General features: G+C 43.5%; 1 protein-coding gene across 8 annotated transcripts in view; it reads right to left on the bottom strand.

The window, feature by feature from the left end:
- COL4A6 (collagen type IV alpha 6 chain) overlaps window positions 1-22,504 on the bottom strand; it is a 300,057-nt gene that overhangs the window by 21,991 nt on the left and 255,562 nt on the right. For 4 of the 8 annotated variants that reach the window (XM_073013471.1, XM_073013473.1, XM_037989010.2 and 1 more), the window contains 15 exons: window positions 18,158-18,217; window positions 16,754-16,798; window positions 16,204-16,257; window positions 15,298-15,367; window positions 14,151-14,258; window positions 13,074-13,214; window positions 12,074-12,178; window positions 10,193-10,353; window positions 9,540-9,719; window positions 8,788-8,971; window positions 5,391-5,444; window positions 2,563-2,634; window positions 2,181-2,288; window positions 884-1,105; window positions 351-512 (listed from right to left, as the gene is read on the bottom strand). In XM_073013471.1, coding sequence (XP_072869572.1) covers window positions 351-512; window positions 884-1,105; window positions 2,181-2,288; window positions 2,563-2,634; window positions 5,391-5,444; window positions 8,788-8,971; window positions 9,540-9,719; window positions 10,193-10,353; window positions 12,074-12,178; window positions 13,074-13,214; window positions 14,151-14,258; window positions 15,298-15,367; window positions 16,204-16,257; window positions 16,754-16,798; window positions 18,158-18,217 — 1,726 coding nt within the window. The remainder of the gene's footprint in view (window positions 1-350; window positions 513-883; window positions 1,106-2,180; window positions 2,289-2,562; window positions 2,635-5,390; window positions 5,445-8,787; window positions 8,972-9,539; window positions 9,720-10,192; window positions 10,354-12,073; window positions 12,179-13,073; window positions 13,215-14,150; window positions 14,259-15,297; window positions 15,368-16,203; window positions 16,258-16,753; window positions 16,799-18,157; window positions 18,218-22,504) is intronic. The other 4 variants (XM_073013472.1, XM_073013474.1, XM_007992534.3 and 1 more) reach the window with 1 other exon arrangement.

The raw sequence follows: 22,504 nt of genomic DNA, 5'->3' as shown, positions 1-22,504 counted from the left end.
CCCAGTGAAGGCAGTGGAGATGGACTAGACGCCCTCAACGATGAGGGTGGCTTCTCTAACTGGGGAGGTCGGGAGAGTTGAAACCTGAAAACTGGGCATGAGGCCATGGAGGAGGCCGGGGGAGGGGAAAGATTTGTGGCAATAGTTTGGAAGCTAACCTGCAGCAATCTGTTCTGCTTGGTACTAGAAAGGTGACTTGAGATTTGAAACTTGAGAGCTTAGGAAAGTCAAGTCTCATTCTAAGTTTTGACCATGTCTCACTACTGCTATTGCCCCCCCGCCCCAGCGCATCTGGGCCCAGGGTCTAGCTGAAGTCTGTCAAGGTGGGACTCCTCCTCTGAAGGACCTACCTGAGGTGCCTGGGAAGCCTGGTGCTCCTGGGAGCCCAGATTTGCCCTTGATGCCATACGGACCACTAGATCCTGGGGTGCCTGGCTGTCCCACCGGTCCTGGTGTTCCAGGGCTGCCCCGCTCACCTTTGGGGCCTAGCAAGCCAGGTTTCCCGTGCACACCTGATAAAAGAGAAGGGCAAATGATCACAGCTTGGAGAGATAGCAGTGAGTGGGTCAGCAAACCAACTTCCAGGACACATCCCAGGTGCCACTGTCTTCTCAGCTCCAGCCTTGTTGCTATTCCCAGCCGTAAGCCAGTCTTTGCAAGAAATTTGACTATTAGTTATGGTCGCTTTTGGAATTACTAAGACAGTAAAGTTGGCTCAGGCCATTTAAGGAAAATTTCACAAAAGGAAGGGACAGAATAAAATATTTCATTTTAACCCCTTAATTAAACCATCACCCCAGATTCATGCAAGTATTCATGGAAGTATACAAATTAATATAAGGCTTTCTGTAGATTGTTCAATAATTGGGGCAAAAAGAGTCACCCTTGAGTCCTGGAAGGCCAGAGTCTCCAAGAAGTCCTTTGTCCCCTGTTAATCCTTGTAGGCCTTGTTCCCCCGGAGCACTATTTTCAGCACCAAAGATGTCACCAGTGGCTCCCTTGGAACCAGGTAAACCTGGACTGCCAATCATCCCAGGCAAGCCATCTTTTCCAGGGAGCCCAGGAAACCCAGGCAAGCCCTTCTCTCCACGAGGTCCAGGAAATCCTAAATGTAAAAAGATGAACATAAAAGACCATGGCTGTTTAGAAGCAATTTGTCTGGGTACAGATCTCTGAGACAGATTTTTCTAATATGAAAGTTAACATATTAATAATATATGTGACTTCTCTTGAAGGTCAGGAGTCTCTGTTCCTGCGAGGCCTTGTGCAGAGGCAGGGACTGGGCCCTGCGACCTGGAGAAGGTTCTAGTTCTGGGAGTTGGGGCTGTGGGTGGAGGTCCACGACCTGTTCCTGAGGGTCGTATAGTTGTCGAAGAACACACGCCACCCCATAGCATCCTGAGTAAAGCTCAACCTCTTCTGGAGTTCTCTAGCTTCTGCTGTCATGCCTCCCTCTTCTTGGGTGGGGAGAGGGTAGTGGAGGGGACCCTGGAGCACATGATCCAAGATGAGCCCCGAGCCCTACAGCAGTTGTGGTTCTGAAACCTGAGCGATCATCACAATCATCTGGGATAACACACAGATTACCAGGCCCATCCCCAGAGGTTATGATCAGCAGATCCTGTGGAGAGGTGGATAATTTGCATTTCCATCAAGTTCCTAGGTGATGCTAATGCTGGCCCATGGAGTACAGTTTGAGGACCACTGGTACAGTGAAGAATCATGAAGCTCAAGTTGGAACAAGAGAGTGTGAGAAAAGGGATAGAAATGGACAGCTTCCCTCTGACTGATCTCAGTCTTTTTCACTGAACCTTAAGGAGTTGATCCAGGAAACTCATAGAACTGGCAGACAGACAACCTGGCAGAGTTACACCTCTGTCATTAGTGGTTTAGTGATCTCAGACAAGTCATTTCCCATCTGGGCCTCAGTTTACTCATCTGAAAGTTAAGGGGTTGCCCCAGCTGATTTTGAATGGTCCTTATTGCTCTAATATGCTGTCCTTCTATGGCTGTGTGCTGTGTCTTGCCAGGGTATAAAATTAAGCCATCCTACCTACACCAGAGAGCAAACTTGACTTCCTGTAATTGGCAGAGGGCTACCACAACCCAAACACACTCTCTCACACACACACACACACACACACACAAAGAAGCAGGTGAGAAGACACTCCTTTTCTTACCTGGTAATTCAGGAAGATGAACCAATCCTGGACTCCCTGGCTTTCCTTTATTTCCACTTGATCCAGGCTGGCCTGGGGTCCCAGGGAGGCCTCGGGACCCTTTAGGGCCTGAAAACCCAAATGTAAGCAGTGAGGGGAAAGGAAAGTCAGTGTGCTGGGTATGATTTGTGATGTTCAGTCACGAATCCCAGTATCTTGGAGAGCCTCTCCTCATCTCACCTCCCCACACTGCCCTCTCCAGCAGCCATCCTGTTTCCTCAATCCTCAAGGCTGCCCTCAGGAGGAATGTGGATCCCCAAATACTATTGGGCTATCCTCTGCTTCCTTTGCCTCATGGCCCTAACAAGAGTGTTTAGTGGCTTTCTCTGGCCTCATTCCATACCTGGGAATCCGGGAGTGCCTGGAAATCCTGATGGACTGTATGACCCAGGAATAATACATGGCAGGGTGATTCCTGTAAATGGTAACACGTATGCATTCAGTGAACCCACTGAGTCAGGGAAGATTTCGCCCTAGTACGCTCCTTTACTTCTATTCCATTTAATGGGACAGCCAAGTTCTTCCCACTCAGCAGCTGGGAGCCCACATAGGAAAACCTTGGCATCATTAGCTCTGGGGAGTTACACCCAGTACAATTGCTTACAGATGAGAATGCTCCTAGTGTCCAAATGCTAGGATATCACTTATCAAACCACTGAGGCCCAGTGGGTAAACAGTCACCTATGCAGCAGATGTTGCCTAACAAGGTTTCTTAGAGATTGCCTGTGCAGGCACAGCAGCAAACAGCAATTGCCTACTCACCCTGCCCACAGATAGAGCCTCTCCCTAGGATGGGTGTTGGGGGTTAGTCCTAAGGGTGCATTATGCTTATATGACTAGATTGGAGGGTTTGAAGCCAAGATCCGTCAAGTTCTCACGTTTACCCTTTCTTTGGAATGAGGTTTTCCCTAAACCACTGGGTTCTTTTGATGCACTTCATTTGGGATCTACTGAAACCTATTGATTGTCCTTGCTCAAATGTACCAGTATGTCTGTACTATGCAAACACTTAAGACTGCTTTCTTGTCCATGACAGGCAAGTGGTGACCCTTTCCTCAGTTCCTTATTTGAAACTGTCAACTCTGCTACTCAAAGAGAAAAAGTAGCAATTTCAACATTCAAGATGTCAAAATTGGCATGCATAGCCCTTCCCCTAGCAAATTCTCCCTTGCCCATTCATAATGCAAATAAAAAGAGTCTATAAGATCACAGAGGGGAGGTTTAATAAAATACTGGTGAACAAATTGTTTGCGGGCTCCCTCAAGTGCCATTTACAAACAATTGATATGCTAATTACATAAGTCTTGCCTATTCATTAAAACAATCCCCCAAGGTCTGCTTTAAACTACAGAGCCAACAGTTTTAATAAACATCTATAGCTTTTGCCTGTATTTAAATCACAAATTACATTTCTGAAAAATATGTACACAGCCTGTGATTCAAACTGCTTACTGAACTCACTGGCATTCCTCCCCTGATCCCACTTCTATTTTCCTAAATCAAGATTGGGAATTGAACAGTATAATGTATTGATTAACAAGTTGGACTCTGAAGTCACAGACCTTAGCTGGTATCCTAGTTCTGCTGCTAACCAGCCGCATGAACAAGATACTTAAACCTCTCTGAGCCTCATGGCAAAATGGGAACTACTTCTACTTTTCTCATATGGTGTTTGTGAGGATTACATGAAACTGTGCTACTAGCACTTAGCACAGTGTCTAGCACTCTGGTACATGCTCAATTAATAATAGTTCTTATTATCTTGAACTATTATCTTATGTAAGAATGAGTACTCAGTGGAGCTCCTGCAAGGCCATCGCCAGGTTAGTGGCACTGCTTGCAGCCTGGGTAGCACTTTCTGCCTTCCAGACTTCAGGTTTCTATAGTCATATTTCCAGAGGTGAACAGATGGCTATAGGCCTGGATCCTCCTCCGTAGGTGGTCAAACCTACCTCCATCCTACCAGACATCAAGATGACAGAGCTATTTCTGATAGTTATTTCCCTACTATGGACATATGCTCTACAGGCCAGCACTTTGTGGTGAGATGCTTCACTGGGAGGGGGTTTTCAACCTTATGCTTAGCTCAGGCCTGGGCTCTTTGAGTTAGAATTTCCTCCAGAGGGTGAACCATGAGAGGGATCCTGCAAAAGACTCTCCTGCCCTCAACAATCTCAATAGCCCATTGGCTCTAATGTGTCAAACTCTAACATGACAGTTCCATTGTTTTATGTCTTAGGAAACAAACTTAGTAAAATAAAAATATCCCTGAGCTGGGTCCAAATATTAAGCCATTCATCCTTAATTTATCAGACTGATTTAATTGCTTCTTTTCATCTGTGACAGCCAGATGAAAACAAAGCCTCTAGAAGATGAAGCTGAGGACAGGCATCTGGAAAGGTTCCAGGATGAGAAAAATAATGGTCAAAGGAAAGATGGTTAGAAACCAGAGGAAATCAATGGCATATTTCTCTCAATAATTTTGTCTCACACCTGTGTGCCACACCACACTTGTGTATTGTAAGCAGAGGTTCAAAATCGTGAGACGGAAGGACTTCAAGTCATACTGGTATCTGGCTCTTTTCCTTAGTATACTGTCTTCTACTTTACATTCCTGAATTTGGAGCCTTCTCAACAAAGCAGAAATCTGCTCTACCCATGTTCTGTTTAGTAATTGCAACAAATGAACTAATTATTCACAATTTTTCCCATTCATGCCCAAATCCATTTTCAGAATAAAAAGAGTCTCTGGTTCCCAAGATTCTAACATCTCAATTTGTTCTAGGCCCAATGAGTAAAGTTCAGACATGTGTGGATCCTTTCAGGTACCTCTCAAGGCAGATTATGGCCCCAGTAAAGTTCAGAAAATGAATTTGCTTAAGATAGAGGTCAGCCAAGCCATCGACATGCATGGTGAAGGAAATCAGCCCCTCTCAGAGACTGCATGCCCACTCAATCCCGTACTGCCTGCTGTAAGAGGTATGTGCTAAGGAGCCTCTGAAGCAGTGTTGGTGTCAGCCTTTGCATCCCAGCCTTAGGCTCCCTGCTCCCCAAACAGGGCATCCAGTGTGGTGCTCAGGCCATTGTGACTATCTGAGACAAAGGTAAACAAAAAAGGGATGTTTGGCTAAGACCAGTGTCTGAGAGCTTGTAGACCTAGCTAGCTCTCACCTCTCTCTGTGTCTAAGTCTCCTTTACCAACCTTCTCTCTGCAGCAGCAGTCACCTAGAGCAATCAAGTGAAGAAAAAAATTAAACCGGGACAGAAGTTCCTTGAGGCCCAAGGGAAGTCTTCTCAACAGTCCAGATATGCCCACCAACAAAATCCCCTGTCTGAACTGAGTGGAGAGCACTGGCACCCACATGAGATCAAGCACACAGTCACCACAGTTCAGTAATCACCAGGGTGATTGATTACTATAAGCATCTGGAACAGAGCCTCTTTGGAAACAGCCAGTTGTCTGCTTGCCCAAAGTTTTTAATAATTCACACTAGTAGGCTGAAAGGCTTCTGATGATTACATCCTCTTTCCTGGCAATGCAGCTGTCCTAGTCTGGGCTACCATTGATTGGAGTGGGCACATTCAGGAATAGCATCTTAATTTTTTTCTAGTTACAGAAATGGCTACAATGCAAATGTTTGGGGACCACCGGGTTATTTGTTTTTAAAACTGTGCAGAAAAAAAAAGGTAAGTTTGAAGAATTATATTTGGTTGTCATAGAAAAGAAAGCTAATGCTCTTTATTAAAGTAATTTCTTGAAACTTTTCATACTGCAAGAAGGACATGTTTATGGTTTGAATATGATTTGTCTCCACCAAAACTCATGTTGAGACTTGGTTTCCAGAGTGGCTGTGTTGGGAGGTGGTGCTTCTGAGAGGTAATTAGGTTGTTAGGATGGGTTAATCTCTTTCTCGGGAGACTGGGTTATTTCTCAAGGGAATGGATTCGTTCCCACAGGAGCAGGCTGTTATAAAGCAAGGTTGCTTTTAGTGTTTGGACCCTTTTGCATGTGCTCTTCTGCTTCCCACAATGAGCTGAAGAAGCACAAGGCCCTCAACTGATGGGCTGCCCAATCTTGGACTTCCTAGCCTTCAGAATCATGAGCTATATAAACCTCTTTTCTTTGTAAATTACCCAGTCTCAGATATCCTGTTGTAGCAACAGAAAATGGAATAAGACAAACATTTTCTGCATAAGGCATCTCCCAGGCTATAGCTTACCATATCATATTCCTAAGAACTTTCTGTGTCCAGGGACTAGCGATATTTGGGATACAAATGGTCCTGCAAGCTTCCTTCTGTTCACTCAGCAGGTTCTCAAATAGTTAAAATGTTGATAATAGCCAGAAGACTTGGAAGTGTGTAAGTTTATAAGTGTTATGTTATTATAACTCAGTTTAAAACCTTGTTGCTTGCAAAATGGTTTAATCTACAGTGAAGACCCAATTAGGGGAGGAGCAGTAGGATGACCATGAGTAATGTCTCTGGGAACAGAGCTAGAAGCAAAGTTATAGCTAACACTAGGACTTCCAACAGGCAGAATGATTTTATTTGATAAATCCTTATGGCCAGGAGCAGAGGTTCACATCTGTAATCCCAGCATTTTGGGAGGTTGAGGCACATGGATCACTTGAGGTCAGGAGTTTGAGACCAGCCTGGCCAACATAGTGAAAGCGTGTCTTTACTGAAACTACAAAAATTACCCAGGTGTAGTAGAGGGTGCCTGTAATCCCAGCTACTCAGGAGGCTGAGGCGGGAGAATCGCTTGAACCCAGGAGGCAGAGGTTGCAGTGAGCCAACATCATGCCACTGCACTCCAGCCTGGGTGAGAGTGAGACTTCATCTAAAAAAAAAAAAAAAAAAAAAAAAAGAAAACATCCTTACAACCTTCACAATAATTAATTTGTTAAATGAAATATTGACTCAGTTTTAAGAATATTGAATTATCAAGTTTTAACCTGTACCATCAACATTATTACACCGAATCACAAAAATAGATTTTGAAATAAATAAAATTTTGAAAGACCTGGTATCCTGTCTTCTTTTATTGTAATTCTTCAAGACGATAAGGTGGAAACAGGAGAAATATGTTTAAGAAATAGCCCCTTGGTTATTGGGAAGGCTCTTTCTTCTGCAAATAAATATTAGTCTCCTATGGAACACTGCACTATGCTAGGCATGTAAAGAAACTCTAAGAAGTATTACCATCCCTAGTATCAAGAGACTTACAATGCAGTTGGGGAAAGTAAAAGCATTAATGGAAGGAGATATATAATTTAAGTAGCAATGACATACTATGGAGGCCAAGGGAAAGCTTAGTGGAAGAAGTGGGGTTTATCTTGAACCCTGAAAGAGGAATATGATATGACTACACAAAGAGGAAGAGCACTCCAGAAAAAGGCAACATGGCAAAATCTTGAAGCTGGAAGTGAACATATTGTGTTTGGGTACAGTGAAGAAGACTGGTATCTTAGTTATTTTGTTTCAATTAAGAGCATTATATAAGGTTGAAAAGGTTGGTTGTATCCATGTTTGGAGACTTCTGAATTCCAAGTTGAGGAGTTTGGACATTATATGATCTCTATTCAATTGGTACCATATGTGGCTTTGAACTAGGGGAGTTACATGATGATATTGGCACTTTACAGATTGGCTGCAGTGTTCATAATAGAATTGAATGTAAAAACTATTTAGGAAGTTGTTGTCATTCACTCACTTATCCATCCATCCATCCATCCATCCATCCATCCATCCATCCAACCACCCACTTATTCCAACAAGCATATAGGTATTTGAAAACCTAGGCATGACATAATGAGAGTTTAGTAGCAAGAAGAGAAGGAAAGAATATAAGAGGAATTGCAAAGGAAATAAGAGATAATCTCAAAATTTTAAACTTCAGATTATTATAAGTGTGGTGTCACTAATGGAACCATAGAAGTTGTGGAAATCCAGAAGTTGGGATGAACAGCTGTTCTGGCTGTATTGAAGACTAGTTATTAGCATAGCACATTCATAAACTATAAGCAGGACTGTTACACATAATTCCTAAAATTCAAATAGAAAAAGAAGTTATATAAAGAGGAAGGAGTTAAGGGATAAAATGGGGATTAGACTATATGCAACTAGATTTCTGCCCAATCTGAGATTCCATGAGTTGAGGAAAGGTTTTTCCCAGCTGATGATACCACACAATTTAGAGGGCACCTCGTCCAATCTCCCACCCATTGCTTTGATGACATTTGCAATAAGTGGTCATCCATCTTCTTCTTGAACTCTTCCAGGGATTATGAGCTCATAGCCTCCCTTGGTAGCTCTGTTACATTTTCAGACTGCTTTGGTAGGAAGTCCTTCACTAAGTAGAGTGGAAATCTGTATTATTCTGTCCCCTAAGCTTACTACAATACAATCATAATACTTTTTTTCACATGCAAATCCCTCAGGGGATTGAAAGTACTGATTATGGTGAGACAAGTCTCTTCTTATGATACATTTCATGCACCTGGGTCATATCCACTCTACAAGGGGTCAAATTTCCAAGTCCAAAGCCATCTGATTCCATGACTCACCCTTAGATCCAGGAGGGCCTTGTTGTCCCGGTAATCCATCCTTGCCTTTATCTCCAGGAAGCCCACGGGGTCCAGGCAGTCCTGGTAACCCAATTCCCGGGAGGCCAGGTGGACCAGGATGGCCTTTTTCACCAGGAAGCCCAGGTGACCCCTTTTCACCTGGGAAGCCCTGCCCACCATCACCCTAGACAACACATAAAAAAAAGAATGAAAATTCAACTCAGAGATTTATCTGGACAGTCCTCTGACTACAAGAAAGAGGTAGCCAGTGTGACCAATGCTTTGTGTTTTGTTAAAATTCTCTATCATCATCATAGTTTATCAATCAGTCTCCTTTGACTTTAGTTAGTGGATATGAATCTTGTCTCCTCTGGATGATCTAACAACGCAAAAGTTTCTGGATAGGGGTGAGGAGACAGGGCAAGAAATGAGCAGGATAATAACAACCCTAGAGATCACAGAAAGTGGCTAGATTACTTGAGGAGAAAAGTTGCTGAGAAGCTGAAGTATTTTTAAGTCATATGGTCAGGTGTTACTAGCATTTATCAAATGAGACAATGATCCATTCTGAGAAAATGACTCCCACTTTACATAAAGGAAAAGCAAAAAGCAAAAAGTTTCAGTGGCAGAGGCGGGACAAGGTACTCTAGACTCTGTTCTTCCCTGTTTCATGGTCCAGTGGCCATCAGACCCCCCAACAAAGTCAGGTGTAAAGATCTATAGAGCTAATCACCCAGGAACGATCAACTTACCGGAAGTCCTGGCAGACCTGGTAGACCTGGTACTCCATCGTTGCCTGGTTTTCCTATTACACCAGGGAAGCCCTGGGAGCCAGAATCACCCCGATCCCCTGGCATTCCTGATATTGTACTGAGAATTGGTTCCCCCTTCTTTCCTTTGGGTCCTGAAGGACCCGGAGACCCAACTAAGCCCTGACAAAGAGAGAAGAGGGAGGAGTCAGAAGGTGCAGACTTCATAGAATTCTGGCACTTAGCATTATGACTTAGAGCAGAACCTTGGCACTGTTACAGACACTGATTATGCTGTCATCTTGAATAACAGTTGCCCATTTATTTCTGCACCTTTTGTAAATTTTGAAATCTTTGAAGATGGAAACCTCACCTTAATTCCTATTTTATCTTCATGGGCCAGCACATTGCTAGGCAAAGGTAAACAATGTTGTGGAAGGAAGAAAGTGGGGAAAGAGAGAAGGGAAAATAGGTAGGTTAAAGCAGAAAGGACTTTAAGAGACTCCATAGTTAGACTTCCCGTTGTAGATCAAAACCCCAAAACTTTGTTTTAATCCCGCCTCTCTTGTATGCACTTTAGAAAAGTAATTGGGGGGACTGAAGGGCACTGGAAAGATTCTATTGCATCCTCAGGGTCAAAGTTTGGCAAGACTTACTGGAGCCCCTGCTGGGCCCTGTGCACCCCCAGAGCCTCGATCTCCTCTGGCTCCTTTAAGGCCTGGAAGGCCTATGAGACCCCGTGGACCAGGTGGGCCTGGTTCCCCGGGTGGTCCAGTGTTGGGAACACCACCATCACAAGCACAGAAACCTGAGTCTCCTGGGAGAAAAAGACAACATAGAATGAAGTGGGTCATTTTTTTTTCTAAGAAGAATGAAGAATTGATAGTGGTTATTTGTGACTTGAACAACTCCATGGAGGCAATCTGAAGGCTTGCAGAGAACACACTCAAATGAACTTGGTTCACTCTCCAGCAGAATATGTCTGTGTTAGTGGTTCAGATTTTGTTAGTCAGGGATGAGGCTCAGCCATCAGTAAGTCTAAAGTATAGCCGTAGTTGAGAACCACTGACCTATACTAACCAGCTGAGAGTCTGGAATTCAAGCCGCTCAAATATTTTTTTTTTTACCAAAATGTCTTTTCACCTGACTTTTGTACACATGACACAAATGTGTACATATTTTTGTACATGTTGAGACAAATGCCAAATAAATAATGATAGGGATTTCAACAAAGCACCTTTGAAGAGGTATTAAGGAGTCACTAGCACTATGGTCCAACTCCCTATATCTTCCATGCTTATTGTCTGGAAAATGAGAATTGGTGCCAACATCGGTGACCCTGAATTTCCTAAGATTCTGAAGGGCCCCTTCTTACTTTTAGAAAACTGATGATTCCTAAAACTCTTAAGAGAATAGTCTGTTCTTCAGATTAGTATTTCTTGAACGTGATCCTGCATCAGTCACCTGTGATGGTTGCTTATAAGGCAGCTTGCTGGGCCCTATCTCAGTCCTAATCGCTCAGTCTCAGGAGGCCAGACCAAATAATCTAATTTTTAATAACCTCCCCTGGGTGATTCTCATGCATAATGAAGTTTGAGAATCCCTATCACTATTCCATACTTAGAGAAAATCTTTCAGCTCCATGGAAATACAGAATGGGGAGCATCAGAAATGTCCCTCTTTTAGGACTGTGAATGGTATCAAGAAATACACCAGCTTTGTAGTGAGTTAGGTAAGGGCCAAAATTAACATCTAAGTTAATTTAATGCCCTTTTCCATCAAATAGTTTGCCTGGGACCTGAATAGAAGAGAATAAGCTTTCAGGTATTTCTTAACCAGCCTCTATATACTTAGGTAATGACATTTTATGACAGAGCAATGAGAAAGGAGAGGAGTAAGTCAGAACTTCTCTGATTGAGCCTGAGGAAAGCAGTTCATTCCTAGAGATCTTGAATAACTGAACCCTAGGCTATCCCAAAACCCCTCTCCAGTCAGTAGTTTCACTTCTTCCTCCACCCTGGCCTAGGCCACAACTATAATAAATTGACTTATTGAGCATCTTCCCCTCACAGTAAGTGATAGAAGTGGGAAATGACCCAAAGGCAGCTGCGGTCATTGATCAGTTCTCCAACACCAGTGGGGGCTAGGGTTGTTTTCCTGGAGCCAGTTGGGTTTTTCAGAGTCCCAGGTCTTGACCTGTTCAGAGCACTTTGCTTAAGGCTGAAGGTAATAAGTGGCTTACATCCTTGGTCTTGCAAACTGGGAGGGGTAGCAGCATGCACTGGTTAACAGCCTGGGCTGCAGGTAGAGGAGAAAGAAAAAGAAACCTGCGAACAACTTGGTCCTGTGTGACCTCCATTGCCAGCCTCAGTCTTAGAGACCCAAATATAGCACTTCTAACAATCCTAAAATCAAAGCCCCAAACAAGATCCACAATTGCTTCTGTTTAGGTTCCCCAGGCTGTTGGTTTTCTCATTCCCCATAAAGCCTTCTCTAAGGAGTTTGGAGGACCAAGAAACTCAAGGGGACAAAATCACCTTTTATTCCTTTGAGGCCTGGGTTTCCTTTTGGACCTTGTTCTCCTCGGAGACCAGGGAACCCTGGCTCTTTGTTGTGTAGAGTTTCGGTCTCAAATTCTGGACCTTTGGGTTAAAAAAAGATAAAGGATTGGCAACTTGTATAAGCCTGATGACTTCCCTGACTCACCACAGCAGCTCAATCACCAAGGCTCAAGTCCTTGAGGCTCAACAACCAGAGCAGAGACAAAAAAATAAAATTCAAGACCGGGACCCCAAATCTGCAGCAAGGAGTCAACAGGACCTCTGTTGGCTCAATTCACTCTACTAATATTTATGGAATGTCCATTATGTTCCAGGCACTGTACTAGACAGTGGGGTTAGAGGAATGAGCAAGGTAGCTTCTAAAACTCAGCAGTACCAATGTCTACCCCAGAAACCTCCCTTAGGACAAAAGAGGAAAGAGGTGCAAGCTGCAGTGGATATGGGCTTTAAGGTACAAAGAAACATTCTGGGCAGCATTTCCAGCTTTTCTCTCAGAATCTAGAATCTCACACTCAAGTAGGAGATCTAAGAAGGACAAGCCCTGTGTAGGCTTTTAGCAGCCACTTCAAGGGTCCAGGCTTGGCTTCTTTTTTTCTCAGTCTCTCAGCCCACCCCATTGGAGCCTTGTGGAGCAGGGCAAACTCAAAATAACCAATGCTGCTTCTTTAGGAGCTGAAAAAACAGACTTAAAGGCTGAGAACAGTGAAAGATAGAGTGGGAATGGGTACAAAACTTGGAAGGCATTAGGCCCTAGTTTGCTTGTTCCTTGATGGAGAACACTCTGCTGTTATCAATAACTGGTAGAGGCAGGGATCTGACTCAGAGACGATGGGGCCTTCATGGCTGCCCCTCTGCAATTATCATGTATCCTGGCTTAGCTGTTTCACCTGTGAGATGCCCCCTCAAAAATCGTGACTGTTCTGCAGTCTGGATCACATCTGAGTCTTGAGATCAAAAAGAGAAATGAGTAACTTACTAGGTGGGCCTGGTGGACCTGGTGGGCCTGGCAAACCATCTCTGCCAGGGAGGCCAGCTGCTCCAATTGTGGTACGGCCTGGGTTTCCTTGGTCCCCCTTCCGCCCTGGAAATCCCTGAGGCCCTAGGGCTCCTGGGACACCTGGAAAAATAAGCCCACACACAAATGCTCATTATATCACCCCACTCTCTGGAGTATTCCTATCTGTGGCATATGTTGGAAACAAATCCAAGGAAGAATTTAGGGAAGCATTTGCCCTTCTCTTGCATCAGAGTTAGAAGGATCCTTAGGGATCATTAGCCTAATCTCTTGGGAAACTGAGACCCAAAGAAGAGAGGAAACATGATCAGGGGCCCAGCATTTCTCAGTGGCAAACCTGAGAAGAAAATCTGGGTCTCTAGCCTTTCACTTCTTGATTTTTTCCCAACTTGGTGCTGGGGCCAGCTGTACCATTTCCAGGTGACTGCTTTAAAACCATAGGTATCCTCACAGCAGCCCATCTCCAAGGAATTTAGAAACTGGTGACTTTAAAAGTAAAAGTTGAGCTTTATATCTGGGGCATCACTGCATCCCAGACTCTGGCATGCCTTTTTCCACATGTCACTATAGAATGACATATGGATGTGATTAGTTCAAGAGTGTTACCCACAGGATCCTGGGACCATTCAGTACCTGGCTGAATCCTACAGCAAGGTTCTGGGTATAAATCTTCATCTGGGCTTTTGCTAGCCCCTCTTGGCAAGCATCAACGGGGATGGCACATCCACAGGAGGGTGACACAGCTCCAGCAACTCAACCCAGGACCCCTCTTGTTGCTGCAAACCTCAGTGACAGTCTAGGATTGCCTGTCCAGCTATGATACATTATTTAAGCCAAAAACAAAAGCTGCTCACCCAGCCCCCACATACGTTAGCCTTGGGCTGGCAGTCGGGAACCTACTGACTATAGTCTACCTCTTCTTTGACTTCGGCTAGGTGTGTGCCCCAACCCAGAGGTACAGAAGGGAATGCTAGGAACCACAGTGTATAGAGGACTGATCTGCGCAGGAGATGGGTGAGTTTGTTTGTTTGTTTTTACCTGATAATGCTGGCAAGCCAGGGACACCAGACGGGCCACGCAGGCCCTGGATGCCTTCATCTCCTTTAAGGCCTGGGTGGCCAGGTACACCAGGGTCTCCAGGATTACCTGGCATTGTAATGAAAGACAGCAGTAAATAAAGGCAGAGGAGGCCCACAGATGCTACAAAATGCCCAAGAAGAGGTGCAGGGAGCTGTCCTGGCATTAGAAGTGCCTTTCTTGCCCTTCCCAAGTCTCTCATGCTAATGGCCTCACATGATAATTGGTCTTCTGGAGCCAAGGGGCCTTCTGGAGCCAACATTAGTGTATTAAGAATTGGTCTGGCCACAGCCTGCCTTTCATGGTAAGCTCTGGTAAGTACTTCTTCTTCTACCACGAATCTGCTGTAATGCCTAAAATGTCTACCATTTGGATTAAGATGTTGAAGTCCACTATTTATGTTACACATATATGTTTCCTGTGAGTGGCACACAGGAAGCCACTGTCAAATATTAATACCAAACCGGGCATGGGCCTTAGAGGATGAGAGGAGAGGGATAAGTGGGAAGACCCATGGAAGAGTCACTACAGTAGAAGCCTGTGGTCAAACAAGAAGTAGCTGGAGATACTGGGCATCTCAGTATTTGGAGAAGGTAAAGGGAAGAGTTGGGCACACACAATAACTAGGACAAGGAGAGATGAAGACAGATTTTCTAAGCATCATACTCTTGAGGGCTCTCAGCCACTTGCTCCCCTAACCAAAGGTACTTTTCCACTTCCTATGAAATTGTCAAGCTCAAGCATGCATGGAATCACCTACATGAGGCCCTGAGTATTCCATAGTATCAAACTGAAGTCAGCCCAGCTGGGGGTGGTTATCCATCCTTCCCAAAGCATCGCCAGGAGAACCATTTTCACCAAATTCAGGCCCAGGCAGACCCAAATCCTAGGCTTAGTGGACTCAACACAAAAACAGGGTGCTGGGCTTGGCTTCTCTGCCCAAGAGATTGGAGTTAGCTTTATTACCCAAGTTCAGGAGCCATGAGGGGCTCTTGGGTGTGTCAAGTTTAGCAACAATCGAGTAACTAAGTATCCTTTAATAATTACAGGGGATATAGGATTTAACTTCCTGTCTTTATTTTCTACTCAAATTAATGAGAAGTTGCACCTGAGATCACAGCACCATCTATATCGATGAAAACATCTGGGCCTGGCAGGCCAATGTCACCCTTTTCACCCTGCAAAGATTAAGTACATTAAACACAAATGTTTCCATGTCCTTATTACCCAAGATCTATGTGCCATTAAAGCCCATCCCTAGGAAAATGAAAGGTTCTTCCTTCTATAACCCTGGATTTTCAGGGTCAACTAGTCCATAGGTTAATTTCAAAGTCCCATAAATTTAAGATGAAGGTGACACAAAGCAGGCCAGAGGCCTAACATTCAGTTGCAAACCTGTCAAGGACAGGGGGTCCCAACTTTATTTTGCAACTCTACTCAAGGACAGTCTGCTCTGGGCCTTGACTGTACCTAAGTTGTGCTAAGGAGAGAACAGAGTTTTAACTTTTTTCCACTCTTAACAGGCCTGGGCCTCTACTACCATCACAACCCTTGTTAGTGGATGATGTCTGGCAGAGGAAATTAAAGGAGTTCTAATACTCCCCAAAGACAGACTTAGGTACCAAAAACACATACAGTGGCATATCCAGGGTGTGATGGTGGCAGTTATATGCCCCAGGTGTAGGCAAAAAGGGGATGCATTGTCTGTAGAGAATTTAAAACAATAATAAAACCAACAGGTGGCAATTCTAAGCAATATGAATAAAATTTTCCTCATCTGTGGGGTGGACTTGCTCTCACCAGCCCCTGCGCCTTAGTTTACCACTGATCAAGTTGTATCTAAGAAATGCTCATTAGCAGCTTTGTGTATTCAAAGTAGGTTACATGCATTTCTTGAGAAAAAATTGAAACTTAAAAGGTCAAAATATTAAAAATACTTCATCTTATATACAGACATTTGTGGTAATTCACCCTTCTACCTACCAACCCTGGATTTTTCACTTCCCAACTTTACCTCAATTCCTTGGAATCCATTAAGCCCAGGAAATCCCAGGGTCCCTTTCTTGCCCTGTGACAGAAACATAGTTACCACTAAGTTGAAAGTATGAGAGCATAAGAGAGTCTGGTCTTTGGATTAAGCCAGGGCAAATGGTACAGGGATCTTGGATGACATTGCAGGCTATGTGTGGCTTCTATCTGACTCTGGAAGCTGTAAAATCTCCCAGAAGACAATATGGCAGTAGGTAGCCAATGTACATATTAGGAGGTACAAGGGCCACAAGGCTAGACACGGATACAAGCAGGCTGGCCTTGCTAGTCCCTGATAGCATGCCAAAGATATATGACCACAGCATGGAATGGCAAGGCACTGAACTTGACACTGGATACCCATGTTCTTGAGTGAAAAGAAAAGAGGACAGTGGCTAAGATTATACCAAAAAAAAAAGGGAGATGAACCATTTGCATTATAAGTAATGTCTCCCTTTGGCCATGTTAAGTAAAGCAAGGGGGACTTTTAATTGGGATTTTATACACCAAGGCTTTAATGATATTAACCAAAATACCTGTTGCCCTGGAGGGCCTTGGACTCCTTCTGAACCCATGGGACCCTGTAAAGAAAATAGTTACACCTTAGAAAAATCAATAGGCTACCTAGAAAAAGCCACTAGACTTATATAACAAACTTATACAACTGAGTTCAGGATTTAGCAGCTCCTAAAATCAGGTACGTGAATGTTTCTAGACCTGGCTTAATGACTTTTTTTTTTTTTTTTTTGAGACAGAGTCTCACTCTGTCACCCAGGCTGGAGTGCAGTGGTACAATCTTGGTTCACTGCAACCTCCGCCTCCAGGGTTCAAGCGATTCTCCTGCCTCAGCCCTCCAAGTAGCTGGGACTATAGGCATGCATCACCACGCTTGGCTAATTTTTGTATTTTCAGTAGAGACAGGGTTTCACCATGTTGGCCAGGCTGGTCTCAAACTCCTGACCTCAAGTCATCCACCCGCCTTGGCCTCCCAAAGTGCTGGGATTACAGACGTGAGCCACTGCGCCTGGCCTAATGACTTCTTTCTAAGCACGAATCCATCAGGCTAATAGCCACATGGAGCATTTTTTAAGAGCTAAATACATGGAAACAGTTTAAGTAGTAGGTGGAATTTGATAGAAGGGTTGGGTGGTATTATACTTAGTCTGCATTAGTTCCAAGTCAGGAGATCTTTAAATAGATTATGGGAGGGCCTCGTCTTCCACCTCAAATGCATTCTTTGTTGGTGATTATATGTATTTTCAAGACAAGGGAGGGGGAAAAGTAGAGAAAGAAATGGCAGGGTAATGGATAAATATGGCTAAATACTCAAAGGACTCTTACTTAATAAACTTCATAGTCAACTTAACAACACAATTCTCTAAAATGTTACTTCTTTGAGGCTAAGCTTGGCCCACTGCTTCTAGCTCAAGACCTAAGTGCCTGAAGCTAGGAATCAGAGAGGCTAATAGTTGTTTTTCCATTTCAAATGAGATTATTATTGGAAACTGTTGACTCCAAACATCACTCACTATGTTCTAGAACTTTCCAGGCTTGTTTCTGTCCTATAAAGGTTGCACTTGGCCCTCTTTCTTCCATTCCTGTGCCACTTTTGTGCTCAATTCCCTCAGAATAGAATGGAATGAAAGCAAGGCAACACTCATATCATTCTTTAGCCCAGAAGACAATGATACATGACAGCAAGGAGATAAATAGGCTGAGGAGCCACCTAGAGTAGAGGGTGCCTCTTTCCTTTTCAAGAGAGTCATTCAATCAAGGGAATGAGGGTAAGAGAGAAGGAGGTCTTAGGAACCTGCCATTGGGTTGAGGAGAAACGAGAAGCTTAGGTGGCAATTAAGTTGCAAAACATAAAGAAGCAAACAGGAAAGCAAATGGACAAGTTGACTTGACAGACCCAGGCAAGTAATATTCCAGGTTCGTACCCTAGGTCCTGGCAAACCAGGGATTCCCTTTTCTCCCTTTTCTCCAGTAGTTCCAAGGCCCTAAATGAAAAAAGAAACCACAAGTTATAATGTTTGTTTTCTCATCAGTCTCCTGGCTTCATCCAAAGCAAGGGGGCTATTTTAATTAAGCTCCATTCTCCCCTTAGGGAGGCTCACCATGCCGTCTCTTGTCACTGCCTGAGAAGCACATAAGTTCTGAATATGAATTGGACCATTCATTCAAGGTCCCCGTTTGGTTCTAGGAGTAATGCCCCCCACCCCACCCACAACACTGTTCCATGTATTTATAGTATCATAGGCTAACAGCATAGAAATGATTAAATATCTAACCTTGCTGATTTTACAGATGAGGAAACCAACATCTGGATGAGTTAAAATTGAATGAGAAAGCCAGATCTTGTGTTTTTCATTCTGGGAACCTTTCCATTAGAACAGGTTGCCTTCTATCATTTAGGAACTTGATTATTTGACCTACAAATGGAGGATTATGCAAATTCTTGGGGGTTGATACCAGGGGGAAGAGCAAGAGCTTTTCCCCTTTGGTGACATAATGAGCACAACAGCCTTTTCAGTGGGAAGAAGTATTTCTATCTAGACATGGTCTGAAACCCTGCAGCTCCTGTACTGGGACTGTAGGGCTCTTGCCTGGCCCTAGAGATAGTCCAAAGGGGACTGTGAGATGGTCTCCAATCCCTCTTGCCCTGCTCATCGGAGGTGAGGATTTGTAGCCATGAATATGACTTGGGGATTCTCTAGGGAAAAGCAGGAACTCCAAGAAGCAGAGTGAGTAAGAAAGAACTTCCTCCCCTCTGGGTCCAAGGCAAATGTCTGGGCCCCCAAGATACAGAAGAGTTCATTACTAAAGTGGACAAAGTTTTTCACAGGAAACTTAAACGAGGCCACTGTGCTGTTGTTTAAAATTGTACTTTTCGGAGCATAGATTTAGCAAACAACATTTTGGCTTATTGTGAAAGTAAAGGAGGCAATGAAGGAAAGACACTAAATGTTGTGGAACTTCTGTTGTCCCTTTAATGTGACCTGGCTCACCTGCTCAAATCCCATTTGTAGCTTTTTCTTCCTTTTACATACATACTCAGTGCGCTCCCATGAGTACTGAAAGCTGGTTGAGCACCCCTTGGTTTTCTGGGCCCAGGGTTTTTCATTTTTGTTTCCTTTTGGCTAGTCATGTTTTTGTTTTTTTAATGTGGGTTGTTTTCATTGTCTTCTTATTGGGAGGAGAGTGTGTGTGTGTGTAGGATCCAATTCAAAGCAGGCTTTGGTCCCGTACTTACCTGTTCCCTTTTCTGCATTTATATAACTGTGCATCAAATAGCTCAGCCTTCATGCTACATTAAACTTCTAATGTGAAAGGCTCGTGGGTTAAACTAATGCAAACTTATTTAAAATATTAGTTTTTCTGCATCAAACCAAGGCATGCTGCGACTTGGTGGAATGTCTGTCGGCTTCTGAGGTCAAACACTTCAAGAAGCCTTCTCTGACCTGTCCATGAAATCTGTGGCGGCCCATGCTGCCCCAAACTCTTAAAGTGCAAAGATTGGTTGCATATGAAAGTTTTGTAAGCATGAGGCCTATATTACACTCTCTTTTATCTTTCTCCAAGGCCCATTACTACAGTCTGAACACATACAAGGTGGTCCAGTAAATACTTGTTGAACTGAATGGAATAATGACCTAGAGAACAAGACTATTGCAAAGGGTGAAGGAAAGATTCGTTCAGGAACCATCTTGTGCCCCCATCTGTCTTGCCCTCAGTTATAAATATAAGGGGGCCTTGTACTACTTCTCCAGAAAGCAGAAGAGTCTTGCTTTCTCAGAGGGCCTGAGAGCTTGTGCTATAGTGTGAACAAAAATAAATATGTTTAAAAAATGTAAAAAGAAAAAAAAGACAAATTTGTGTGTGGGGGTTAGAGCCAACAAAAGATAGCTTGGCAAGACACTGGCTGTGCTGTAGGTTCAACTTGTCTCCAAGAATAGGGAGGCACTGTACAGGGACCCTGCTGAACAAGCTGTTCTAGCAAGATGCCCTGGGACTGGCCCCGTCACAGTCAGTCCTCCTCATGAGTAATCTTGCAAATGCTGCTCCCACACTCCTACTTACCCATGGCCTGGAAAGCCTCACTGGAGCTAGTTTAACTATTTCCAGGCCTGCTCTCCTGGGCTCCAGACTCCTGATGCTTTTTGGTTCTGAGGAGGCTCAATTGAAGAACCCCACCTACCTAGTAGTTACTCCTACTCAATAGTTACCTCAGGATTTGCCAGTTTCTTCTCTTATCCCTCCCCTCATCTGTTCCATTTTTGCCTTCCCCTGTGTTTGCTAGTCCCTTGGACAGAGGGCACATAGATATACAATTCTCTCTGACGACCTCCATGGAAAGACCTGTGGCCTACAAGTGTGAGCGTGTTGCTCGAGACAATGGGATAAAATGTGTGAGGTGAGGACTGAGCCAGAAAATCAGGGATGTTTGGTCACTGCAGAGGGGCCAAGAGAAAGAAGGTGAGCGGCAAATCTCTCAGGTTGGGCACTTCGTCTCTTACAAAGATTTGGACTCATATAGGAAGAAAACAAATAGTTAAAAGGAACATTTTGGATTCCATAGAGATTTCTGTCTTCAGTGCTGCCTTGTTTCTCAGTAAGTGTGGATAATTGAAAGCTGATGTGAAGGCTTTGGATTTGAGAAGCACATTTCCTCTGAAAAGTCCAGAGTATCACAAATACATTACCACATTTCTCCTCATAACTTTTCTGTCATAAGGCATTCATATAAATTACCTATGAATGTTCCCATTAAACAGATAGAGATATTAGGACTGTGAAGGAGTTACCCGATTTGGCCAAGGTCACACTTTGAATCTGTGCCAAAGTGGGCTGAGAATTCTGGTTTCTTAATTCCTACCCTATGAAAACATGCTGTTCTATGTAAAGGGGTTATTTTCCAGCTTTGATGTCTTTACAATCAACTGGGGTTTCTATTTTTCAGCCCACACTCTGAAACACTGGAAATACTGAGCTTGAAATGGTACTGCAATTTATCATCCTGCATTGTCGTCAGTCTCTTTCTTTTACAGGACTAAAGGGAATGGGTTGAAATTGCAGCAGGGGAAATACTCTGGGTTCGGACGTGGAAGGGAAGGGGAGGGAGGCAGTGTGAGCCAGTGAAGCCAATAACACCGGAGGAGATCATAAAATCCTTTGTAGAGATTTAGAGACAAAAAAATCCACCACGCCTGGGATTAGAACAAACTGGACTGTAGGGGGCAGTATGGTATGGGGAAAAAGCCACCAAATTGGCTAGAATTCAAGAAAGCTGAATTTCAATCTCAGCTCTGCTAATAACTAGCTGCGTGATTCTGGACAAATCTCTTCACCCGTTGAGGCTGTAGTTTCCTCATCAGTATAAGGGAGATAAGCCTGGCTCACCTTGCTTACCTCACAGGGACAATGCCAGGTGGCTAGACTCTACGTGAAATGCTCTACAAAGAAGGTGAAAACCTTATTCCCAAACTCACTTGCAAAGTACTTTATATCTGTACTGTCCAATAGAAATATAATGTGAGCTACCATGTTATTTTCATTTTCCTAGTAGCCACATTAAAAAAGCAAAGTAAACAGAGATTCATTTAAGTGATATATTTTACTTAACCAAATATATAATAAATATTGTCATTTTAACATCAAAGTAAAAAATCTTATTGAGATATTCTAGATTTATTTTCATACTATGTTTTTGAGATCTGGTGTGTAATTTACACTTACAGTACATCTGATTTCAGATCAGCCACATTTCAAGGGCTCAGTAGCCACACATGGCTGGTGGTTATCTTATTGAACAGGACAGCCTTATATTTTTTAAAGAAACTTTGCATACATTATTAGTTGTGTCTTAAAAGAGTAGATATATGCATGTTCTCACTCATATGTGGAAACTAAAAAAGTTTATCTCATGGAGGTAGAAAGTAAAATGAATGATACCAGAGGCTGGGAAGGGTGTGAGAGTGGGGTGGGGGGAGAGATGGAGAGAGGTTGGTTAATGGGTGCAAACATACAGTTAGACAGAATGAATAAGTTCTAGTGTTCGATAGTGGAGTAGGGGGACTATAGTTAACAACAATGTACTGTATATTTCAAAGGAGCCAGAAGAGAGATTTAAAATTTCCCCAACACATGGAAATGATAAATGTTGTGGTCATGGATATCCTAAATACCCTGACTTCACCATTACACAGTCTGTGCATGTAATAAAATATCACACGCATCCTATAAATATGTAGAAATATTTTCTACCAATAAAAAATATAAATATGACC

Source organism: Chlorocebus sabaeus, chromosome X (assembly GCF_047675955.1).
Source record: "Chlorocebus sabaeus isolate Y175 chromosome X, mChlSab1.0.hap1, whole genome shotgun sequence".
Taxonomy (NCBI): Eukaryota; Metazoa; Chordata; class Mammalia; order Primates; family Cercopithecidae; genus Chlorocebus; species Chlorocebus sabaeus.
This window is presented reverse-complemented; position numbering and strand designations above follow the sequence as displayed.